At 53.5% G+C, this 10,354-nt stretch overlaps 2 protein-coding genes across 2 annotated transcripts; both read left to right on the plus strand.

Moving 5' to 3' along the window:
• The first annotated feature begins 2,655 nt into the window (after positions 1-2,655).
• Positions 2,656-4,901, plus strand: LOC136374493 (avidin-like). Its single transcript, XM_066339877.1, has 5 exons — positions 2,656-2,873; positions 3,734-3,850; positions 3,954-4,167; positions 4,519-4,639; positions 4,721-4,901. Exons 1-5 carry the CDS (start codon positions 2,799-2,801, stop codon positions 4,752-4,754), a joined length of 561 nt encoding a protein of 186 aa, XP_066195974.1. The 5' UTR covers positions 2,656-2,798; the 3' UTR covers positions 4,755-4,901.
• A 3,683-nt stretch (positions 4,902-8,584) lies between these two features.
• On the plus strand, positions 8,585-10,354 carry LOC136373682 (avidin-like). Its single transcript, XM_066338629.1, has 4 exons — positions 8,585-8,736; positions 9,255-9,468; positions 9,894-10,014; positions 10,174-10,354. The coding sequence occupies exons 1-4, from the start codon at positions 8,665-8,667 to the stop codon at positions 10,271-10,273; spliced, it is 507 nt and encodes a 168-aa protein (XP_066194726.1). The 5' UTR covers positions 8,585-8,664; the 3' UTR covers positions 10,274-10,354.

A 10,354-nucleotide genomic window follows, 5' to 3' on the forward strand; every position in this document is an offset into this window, starting at 1 on the left:
TGGGAACAGGGACCAGTGCTGCTTGCACCCTGCTGTCATGCTGCATCCTCAAGTCCCCTTACTGTCCCAGTCCCAAGCTGGGCTCTTGGCAAGGAAACACACCCTCACCTTGCCCTGCTTCTTCCCAGTGCCTCCCAGCAACCTGCTAGTGGGCCTCTCCATTCCCATGCTTGCTGTCCTCACACATGGAGCCAAATAAACCTTTCCCCACATGGCAGGGATCTGCGTCCTTCGGGTCCCTGGTATACAAGCAGGCACTCTGAAGCCACAGGGAAAGGAAGGTACTGGCGAAGTGACAATAGGGAAGTGTTTTGGAGGGGCTGGGAAAGATGGAGTTAGAGGAAGGTAGGTAATTCTGCTTCCTGATCATGGCTTCAGGCCTCAGCAGGTGCCTTCTTGCCTGTGCACTCATTTGGGACATTCACAGGAGCCCTGTGTTGGGTGGCTCCAGGCAGCACCCAGTGTGGGGCAGAAGGATACCCCACAGACGAGGGTAGGGGTGAAAGTTGGATGTGGGCAAGCCAGCACTCTCACCTGTCTTCATCTGGTGTCTCTGCACCCCTCTTTGCCCCATCTTCCCATAAAACTCCATTTCCAGCTATTGCTCTGGTTGAGCGTCTTGCTGCTGCATGCACATATGGGGGAGAGCCCTCACAGAGGGGAGTCTGAGGTGTTGGGGTGGTCCAAAACCCAGGCTGGATGCTGGGGGCATCAGGAGAGAGACCTGAGACTCCATGGGGAGCTGCTGGGCAGACTGGGTGGCTGAAGACAGACACTGAAGGTGTACCTATTGTATGTATGCAGGTATATATGTACTTCCCACTGACTGGCTGTCACCTGGTCAGCCAGAGGGTGGAACAGGATATGGATCCTTTCTGGTGTTCATATTCACAGAATGTTATCTGAACATTAAACTATCAGCACCCTAGGAAATTAAACAAATCCAGCAAGGCCCAATGCCCTTTGCACCCATCTAATGCTAGAACTAACTAACTCATAATTTCAGCAGACCATGAAGTTTCCAACTCATTAGTTAGCTAAGCCATGTTGCACAGCTGCTAACTCCTGTTCCTGAACACCACAAGGAGAAACTGTGTGGGCAGGGAGGGATGCAAAGGGTGTTAAGGGCAATGCTGCCCGGGGGCTGCAGGACTGCTGTGACAAAAGACTGCTGGATGAACCAGGAACTTTGGGGCAAAAAGCACACAGTGCCCCTGAGAAAGTGCCAGGGGCATCCTCTTCCTGTCTGCCATCCTCCTCTGACAACATGCCTGTCCTTCCCCAGGCTTCCTCTGCCTTTACTCTGTTTCTTCATTCTCTGGTGGGCTGTGGGGCTGCACCCAGAGTGCACAGAACTGAGACCCTCCAGGGTATGCTTGTACTGACTGAGCACAACTGGTTGATGTCCCTGATGGTCCAGCTTTTGGTCAAAAGTCACCCTGCATCCTCATCCTCACCCTTGCATCCTCATGCCTCATCCTCTGCACAGAACCCTCAGTTCACCCCCCAACCAATCCTTGGCATTGCCCTGATCATGCTGGGCTCTTTCTCCTGTTTCGCCTCCCAAAACGCCCACTGTGGCTGCCACCAGCAGCATAAGCACCCAAAGACTTCTCTGAGTGGTCTGCCAGGCTAAAGCCTTGGGACCCCAGTGGAAGTGGAGGGTGAGGTTGGGAGCCCTGCACAGTGAGGCACAAGGCCACTGAGAACCATGTTGGTCCAGGACATAAGACTTAATTTTTGTCGTTTCATTACCCCCACAATTGCGAATTCCCTGGCTTCAAAGGAGGCAGACTGTAGAACAGAGAATGATGCAAACACTGTGCTTGCTTAATAAGGAAACTGAAAGTAAAACTGTAGAGTTTAAAAGAAATCAGCACTGGGGGCACCACCACCACATCACAATCTGTCCATCAGCTCTCCTAACCATCCCACATCCTGTCCCTGACCTTGACGTGATCCTGCCCTTTCATTTACCTTTCATTTGCCTTTTTCCTCTTGCCTGGCACATGCAACCTGGGCTCCAGCCTGCAATGCCCTGCTTAGAGGTTTTCCTATTGCTGTTGAGGTGGGTTTGCTTCCTTCATCTTCCAATTCCCTGGACCCACTGCAGATCACCTGCTATCCCTACACACATACCTTGCCCAGCCCTCATGACTCTCTCTCCTTCTCTCCATCCCCTGCAGTGACCAGAGGGTGCTTTGGGACACAGGAGCTTCTGCAGGGCAGGATGGAAACTTAGACCCAGCCCTCAACCAGTTGACATGGGGCTAAAGACCCCCCAGGCTGGATGATGTCAGTGGGCAGCCCCGCACAACCCCTTCTGCATCCCTATTTTGCCCATCCCCATCTCTGTCTATCCCTGCCCCAGTCCCCATGCCTACCCCTATCCCTGCCTCCAATCCCTCATCCCTGCCTCCATCCCTCCTACCCTTGCTTCCATCCCCATCCCTGTCCCTGTTCTCGTCCCCATCCATGAGCATATTCCCCATCCCTCATCCTTGCCCCTGTCCCTACCCCAATTCCCTTTCCCATCCCACCACAACGTCCAGCCTCGTCCTGTCTTCATCCCCAGCCCTCTCCGCATATCTGTTCTTACCCCTCTCCCTGCTGCCACACCAGTCCCCAACCCTCTCTCCTTTTGCTTTCTTGTCCCAGTACCAGTCCTTCCCTCAGATACCGCCCGAGCTTTTCCCGGAAACAGTGGCGGAGCCGAAGAATAAAAGTCTGTGAGTCACTGTCACGGCGTGATTTGCTGCCACCGCTGCATCCTGAGCTGCTCTCCGAGCTGCGTCCCGATGAGCCGCCGTGTCCTCTCCGTTCTCGCCTTGACTGTAGGGGTGTCCGTGCCCGCGGCCGCCGCAGGCTTCCAGGTGGGAGCTCGTGCTGGGAGATACCCCTGGGAAATTCGGCTCCGGGGAAGTCTGCGTGGGAGCACGCCTGGGGATCCCGGTGTTCGGGGAGGGACACGAGTGGCAGACTCGCCGGAGGGTGAAATATGATATGGGAGATTGATAGGGGTGGGGCACGCGTGAAAGACCCATCTGCGGGGGGAATGCTCCGCAACAAGAGGATCCTCTGTTCCAGCGGGTATTCAGATGGCACCCCTTGCGGAAGGAGGTGAAAGAAGTGATGCTCCAGGGTTGCCCGTGTGCCCGGGAGGGATGTGCATGGAGATTCCTTCTCCGGTGCAGGGGCTATGCATGTGGAAATCCCCCACTTGCCTCCCAGGGTCTTGGAAGGAAATTGGGGCAGGGAAAGACTGAGAGCCCTGCCCCAGTGGGTGGCTTGCCCCTGTCTCGGACGGTGTGGGAGAGAACAGGCAGTGCTTAGAACTGCAGGTGGGATGTGCAGGGCTCCCTGTGGAGCCTACTGTGGACCTGAAGGCTATGCCCATCCCAGTTTCCCTGTTGTGCTACATGTGTGCTGAGCACAGCACAGGTACCCACAAACACAGGCAGATGTGCCCTGGGTTCACACAGCTTACCTGCCAGGGGTACAGCAGGGGTCCTGCCCATGTTCCTACCTGTCCAGGGCTCCCACCTTTCATTTTTCCTCTTCAACTCTCCCCTTTGCTTGGCTTACCCCAGCTTTTGGCCCTCTTGATGTAGCTGAGATAGCAGCAACTTTATGAATCATGTCTTTCAAAAATGAATGCTCAATCACTCTCAGGACTCCACACTCTTCAGTGTCACTGTCCACAGCCTGACCTGTGTTTTTGCTCCTTTTCAAGCTCCGCTGCCAAGAAGCTGAGCACCCTGGAGAGAAAAAGGCCGGTGAGAAAGAGGAAAAGACAACCAAAAGCAGGTGGTCTCTGAGCCGCCTGGCGAAAGGCACAAGGGATACCAAGGTGAGTGCCACCACCCCATGGGTGTCAGGGGTTATGGGCAGGGGCCTCAGCCTGTAAGGGCTGTGTACAGGCAGCCCTCAGGGACACATCTGCGTATCCGCAGCCGTGCAACCTGACCGGCTGGTGGGAGAATGATCTGGGCTCCAAGATGCAAGTGTTCAATGTTGACAATGACGGAACCTTCTCTGGTGAGTACCACACCGCCGTGTCAAGTGCCAAGAAACCCATCCAGCCATCCCCACTGATTGGCTCCCAGCACCTGGATGAGGATGGACAGTGCACCTTTGGCTTCACTGTCAACTGGAAGAAGTTCTCAGGTCTGTAGTTGCATGATGGCTGTTGTTGGATGTAGTGGTGGGATGGAGAGGGGAGCACAGGCAGGTCCCAGTGCCCATCCTGATCCCTCTGTTCTCTCTTCTGTCTCCTGTCTTTCCTTCCCTGATCTCTCCCCACTCTGGGTGCTGTCTGCAGACATCAGTACACCTCCCAAAACAAGATGTGGGTGAGGCAGCACAAAGAGTTGCTTTGACAACATTTCTGCCACACAGCATTTCACTATAAATACTGGAATCTACTCAGGCTCCATGAGCATTTTGCCCTCTGATGGCTGTGAATCTCCAAAATCAGCTGGGGTTTTCTTGGTATGCTAACTTCCACCACTGCTTTAGACTCCACAGCTGTCTTCGTGGGTGAGTGCTTCAAAGGGGATGATGGGAAGGAGGTCCTGCACACCTCCTGGTTGCTGCGAGAGAAGGTTGACTCGGAGCCAGAAGACTGGAAAGCCACCAGGTGAGGCAAGGTGCTCCCAGTTCATCTGGGATCCTTACCTAGCTGCTGGCTGGGCAGCAATGGGATACTGCTTGCACACAGGACTGGCCGCAACATCTTCACTCGAATAGGCTGAAAGGAGGGAGAAGTATCTTATTCTGCCCCACATGGGAGACAGGAGGCCCCTGAGCAGGTTCACTGTCACCAGCATGCATGATGTTTCCAGCTCTGGAGGAAGATGTATCAAAAAACACCAAATAAAATTGAAGATATTTAAACACAACCTTGTGCAGTCTCTGGATATGTCCTGGAAAAGCTGTGCTAAAACACAGAAGAGAGTGGGTGTGGGATGAAACTGTCATTCCTTTATTCTGAGAAGAGACTGGGCCCAAGAAAGTCCATTTTCCGACCCAAACAGGATGGTGCATCCCCAGAGTAACCCTCTGACATTAACTCTGGCCAGCACTCACTTTTTCCTACTGAAAGCCTGATGAATGTGATGGGAAGGTAATCTGGGGAGCTCTTCTGCATCCTGAAAACCTGGCTGGAATCCTAGAGGCCCCTGGCTCTGATATGGCCCTTAAAAAGGCAGGTGATGGACCTTGGCTGCATCCACACTCCTGTAAAGTGCCAAGGTTGCTCTGTACCAGCCAAACAGGGCCAGTAGTTGCAGTACACCAAGCCCAAAACCCTTCCTAGGAAACATGTGATTTACTGGAAAGCTAATGACCAGCAAATCCCTCTCACATCTCTGCCCGGTGGACTATGTGACTGACCAAAGCAGGCAGTGACTATGCTGCCTTACACACCCCTCTAAGCCAAAGCAAATGATTTCCTGGAAATCAGCTCTGGGTTTGAATCTGAAACTTAGTCCTTGTGTCTTTGATTCTCAAAATAACCTGGGACAGCGCTGCTTGCTCTGAGCTGGCATACTGCCCGGGATATGGTGAACTTAAAAGCAGGACTGAGCTGCTGGAGCTGCCATCCCCCTGCTCCCCAGGCTTTTCTGCCACAAATGCTGTGGTTGGGAGAGCTTTGCTAACAGCAGATGTGGCTTTAGCAAATTTGCCTGCTCTGTTTTTGCCTGCCTTGTTGCAAACTTGCATGTGGTTTGCATCTCACATCTTTCTCCCTGGGGTTAATCTTCTGCTTCTAGAGCAATGTTGCTGGTCCCTTCTCAGTGCCTCTCTGGCATTTCTCCAGCTTTTTCAGTTCCCTTTACAGCATTTCTGACCAGAATGCCTTTACACCAGCCCTCTGCTATGCACATATTTATGTATATGCACAGCCTTTTATGTGCTTTTAGAGGAGGCTGAGAACTGGGAAAGCGAGAGACAGAGGGACCACAGGACTCTGCTCTCACCTGAGGCATGACCAGCTCAGCAGTGAGGCACCCCACTAAGCTTTCAGCCTCAATGCATGCATCCTCCTAACCTCATTATTACCTTCATGCCAACATTTCCTCAGGGCAGGGCTCTCTCAAGGCTGTGTAGCATTCCCAGGATGCTTCTTCAGCAAGGCAGCAGTGCTGACCACAGTTGGAGCATCTTGCAAACCCCAGCAGGTAGTCACAGTAGTGGTGAGAAACATGACTGGCACGAGCTGGCAGAGTTATTTCCAAGGCCAGTCCCTACATGAGAGCACCCAGCTAGGCTGCCATGCATCTCTGTCACACCTCAGATTTGGGGGGAAAGGTGATAGGACATGGTGTGCCAGGGTGCCTGTGGGCATCTAGGAGTGGTTAAAGATGGGGTTATTTCTCCATGGACATTCAGCATCCCTCAGCTGTGGGTTTTATTCAGCTGTAAACCTGCTCATTGTGTTGGTCTGCAAACTCAGCGCCATTTGTTTCCTTCTAGCATGACCTTATCAGCAAAGGCAAAGGTGAGCAGGGTTTCCTCTTCAGCTCCTTTGCAGAAAAACCCACTGTTTCTGCTGCATGACAAGCCTTGATCAGGGTCATTCACACACTGTGCAGACAGGGCAGGGGGAGCTGGTGGAGGCAGGAGGCGTCTGAAATCACATGGACATGTCTGTGTGGCCCAGCTGTTTGCACACATAGTATACCAATTAAAAAAAACTCGAAAAATAAATTTATTAGGATCTTGGCATGGGGTGGTGCTTGTGTAAGGATCAAATCCCTTCAAACAGATAGTCACTGTTAGAATGGAGAAGGAGTTTCAACTGCAGGGGTCCTCCAGCTCTTACATGTCTTAACCACATATGGAAAACTGTCCTACACAACCGTTTCTGCGGGAACTGCTCCTGTTGACCGTTTACCAATGTCTCAACACTGAACCATTTTGATGGTTGGTGCCCAACATCTCTCTCAGTGCAGCTGTTGACTCATCTAAGCAGATGGAGGCAGGGAATTCCTAGGTCACAGAAGGGAACACATGGTTGGTGGGTTTGCATGTACCAAAACCCAGTACCCATCTACTCTGCAGAGATGACAAAACAGTAAATTTGATTTTCAAGCCATAACTTCCCTGAGGAGTGAAGATACAGTGAAGATGAGTGAAGATAGCTCCCATCTCCTCCATCATTTCTGCTTGGTCCCCTGGTCAAGACCACACATTGTGCTCTGCTCTTCTGCCTCTTTTCATGACCCTCTAGGGGTCACATGTATTTTTCACATTGTTTCACATGTATTCCAGCTGTAGCCTTACCTTACCATCCTGAGAGGATGGAGGATTTCCTTAGTTATGTTCTGAACCGTTTGTAGGGCTGACTTGGAAGCAGGGCACACCCAGCTGTGTTCTGCCTCCCCCCCTCCCACTACAGCTGAGCTTATCAAATTTGTCAGTACAACCCCTTGTGTGGATGAGGGACCTGCAGCTTGTCCAGTTTGCCCTACATGGTGTAGAGGATTACTCACTCCTTCCCCAGCCAGGCTGTGCTGGGGCACCAGTGCTGAGTCCCCTCCACTGCACTGCACCACACCCTGGCCAGGCACTGGGTCACTGACCTTGGATCCAATATAATCATCTTGTCTGTGAGCAGAATAGGCAACTTCACTGGCTACTACCACACACCGTGAACGAGGTCTAGGTGTCGCCACTGCAGGTGGTGAACTTGATGAACCAGAAGAGCCAGCTCATGTTCAGCTGTCAACTAGAGCTTTTCAGGTGCTTCTCCTTTCCCAGCCTCCGTCTTGTATTCTCAGAGCTCCTCTAGTCTCCACTGAGATGTGCCTAGAGTATAGCAGCCCTTCCTCTTATGTTCAGCTCAGCTGGGCCCATCCCACCATGCCCTGCATATCTCATGCCTGTTCAAGGTCCCAGCAGGACAGGAGGCTGGGGAGAGAAACATCACATTCACAAGCAGCCTTTCCCACTGACAAAGTGGGTGCCAAGGAGGGACAGCCCCATCCCAGCAGTGTCTCATCCCATGCCTTCACAGGCTGCAGACTCCGTCACTGCCTCCATGGGCCAAAGCTTCATAGATGAGGGCAGAAAGGAAACACTGAGGACCATATGGATCATGCAAGTTGAGACTGACGTGCCTGAGGAGGTCTGGAAAGCTAGTGGGTGGGCTGCAGGGCACTTGTCCGTCCTTGCTCTGTACTGGGGCTGCCCAGCACAGGCAGGATGAAAAACAGAAAGAGCAGCAGACACTTGCAATGCAGGAGGGGACAGTGACAGTGCTAAGCCGCTGCCTGCATACGCGTCTCCAGACAGCGCAGCAGAGCACAGCTTGCGCTTGCTGCAGCCTGTGTTTAGGTGGCAGCACTGGGTCAGTGGCAGAGGGACAGTGTTAAGCCGTGCCCGCCTCCAGAGCTCCGGCGCTGAGCACGGAACGGGGTTGGCAGAGCCTCTTGGACAGTGGATGTGTAAATCATCTCTGCATCCCCAGCTCCCTGCACAGCCGTGCTGATCCCCGCGTTCCTCTAGCGCTGCCCAGGTCAGGCAGACCTGTTCACCTCACCTGCCTGGGCACGCTGACATCAGGACAGTCACGTCGTGGCTCCTGTTACAGCCCTATAAAGGAGTTTGGGATGCAGGGCAGAGAGGGAGCTGGGCCGGGTATTTCACAGCCCCGCAGCGATGAGGGGCGGCGCTTTCATCCTGGTCCTCGCAGTGGCCCTGGCAGAGAGTGTTGCTCCTGCAGGCAGGAAGGTACGGGGATGGGTGATGATGGCAGCAGGGCGGATGTGGCACTGGGATGCAGTGTGGGAGCCAGGAGTTGTCCCTTAAATGCCATTTTACGCTTAGACAAGCAGGAGGAGAGCTTTGCAAGAACCGAGTCCAGGCAGAGGGCAAGGTACCCTTGGATCACCCTCAGCCACCTGGTACCACATCAGGAAAGATTTGTTCCCATGAGGGAACCATGCACAGGGCATTCCATCCCTTGGGGTTTGTCCCTGCATGAAGCACCATGCATGTGGCCCCCCTGGGACGCCTGGGTCTGTGTCTGGGTGTACTGTGCATGCTGCAGGGCTGGGACATTCTGGCCTTGCTCCACCATTCTCTCAACAGCACCCTGGGGCAGCACTTCCCCAAACTGGGACTGGGGATAGCCAATGCCCTGCAGCTGCACTCACAGCAGGGCTTATGGCTACCCTGATGTGGGGCAGGAACAGGGATGGGGTCCCTCCGCATGCAGGGACAGAGACTATGTGGCTGTATTCCTTCAGTGTCAGCTAAGCGGAGTGTGGAGGAATGACCAGGACTCACTGATGGAGATTTCTGTGTTGAGGGACAATGGGGACTTCCAGGGACAATACCTCACACGAGTCACCCTTGCCGGGGGCTGTGCCCAAATCTCTCCCCTGAGAGGTGCCCAGCAGCAGCTTGGAGAAGAGGGCTGGCCCACCTTTGCCTTCACTGTGCACTGGGACAAATTCTCCAGTAAGTTCTGGGACACCTGTGGATGGCACATCAGTGTCAATGGAAGCCACACACGCAGCCAGCAAGAATTTTCTTTTGCCAGGAATTCAGCCAGGTGGTGCCAGTAATTCAGGTGGTGCAACTAAGCAATAACACCTGCACAGCATGGGGCTAAGGGGCAATGTTGGGCTTGAACACGGGAGCCCTTCGTCACCCAGCATCTTTGGGGCAACCATGGTGGATCCAGACCCCATGAGCACAAGTGGGATGTGGTGCTACAAATACTGCCTTGTCTAAGGGAGCCACAGGGATGGGCAGGACCCCTCAACACTGTTTTGGGGCTTGTGTGGCCATTGGAGCAGGAACACAGCTGTGTCTGGGAGAACAGTGGGGCAGGGGAAGCAGCCATTTTCCCCACAGATCTCCCAATAAGTGCTTCCTCCCAGATGCCACCACTGCCTTCGTGGGGCAATGCTTTGTGGATGCAGGTGGAAAGGAGATGCTGAGCACCACATGGCTGCTGCGTGAAGCTGTTGGGTCCCTGGAAGAGGACTGGAAAGCCACGAGGTAGTGGGGGGATATGGGGGGCACTAATCTCACAGAGGAGTCCTCACTTGAGGAAACTTGGGGGACATTTAGGGACACACCATCCCTGCTGTGAGCACTGGCAGCTCTGATCGGGCACTATTTGTGAGTCATCCCACAGGAACTCTCAACTTCTCACAGGGTGGGCAGAAATGTCTTCACACGCAAACGCACCACAGAAGGAAAGATCCTGCCGAACTTGTCCCCTCCCTGTGAGGCTGTGTCTTCTCCAGCCCCATGACGGGATGGTCTGGCTGCACCCTAAATCAACAACAAGGAAAGAAAAGCCTGCCTCCCAATTGAAAATAAAATTTAAAAATCA

The sequence above is a fragment of the Sylvia atricapilla genome, chromosome Z (assembly GCF_009819655.1).
Source record: "Sylvia atricapilla isolate bSylAtr1 chromosome Z, bSylAtr1.pri, whole genome shotgun sequence".
NCBI lineage: Eukaryota > Metazoa > Chordata > Aves > Passeriformes > Sylviidae > Sylvia > Sylvia atricapilla.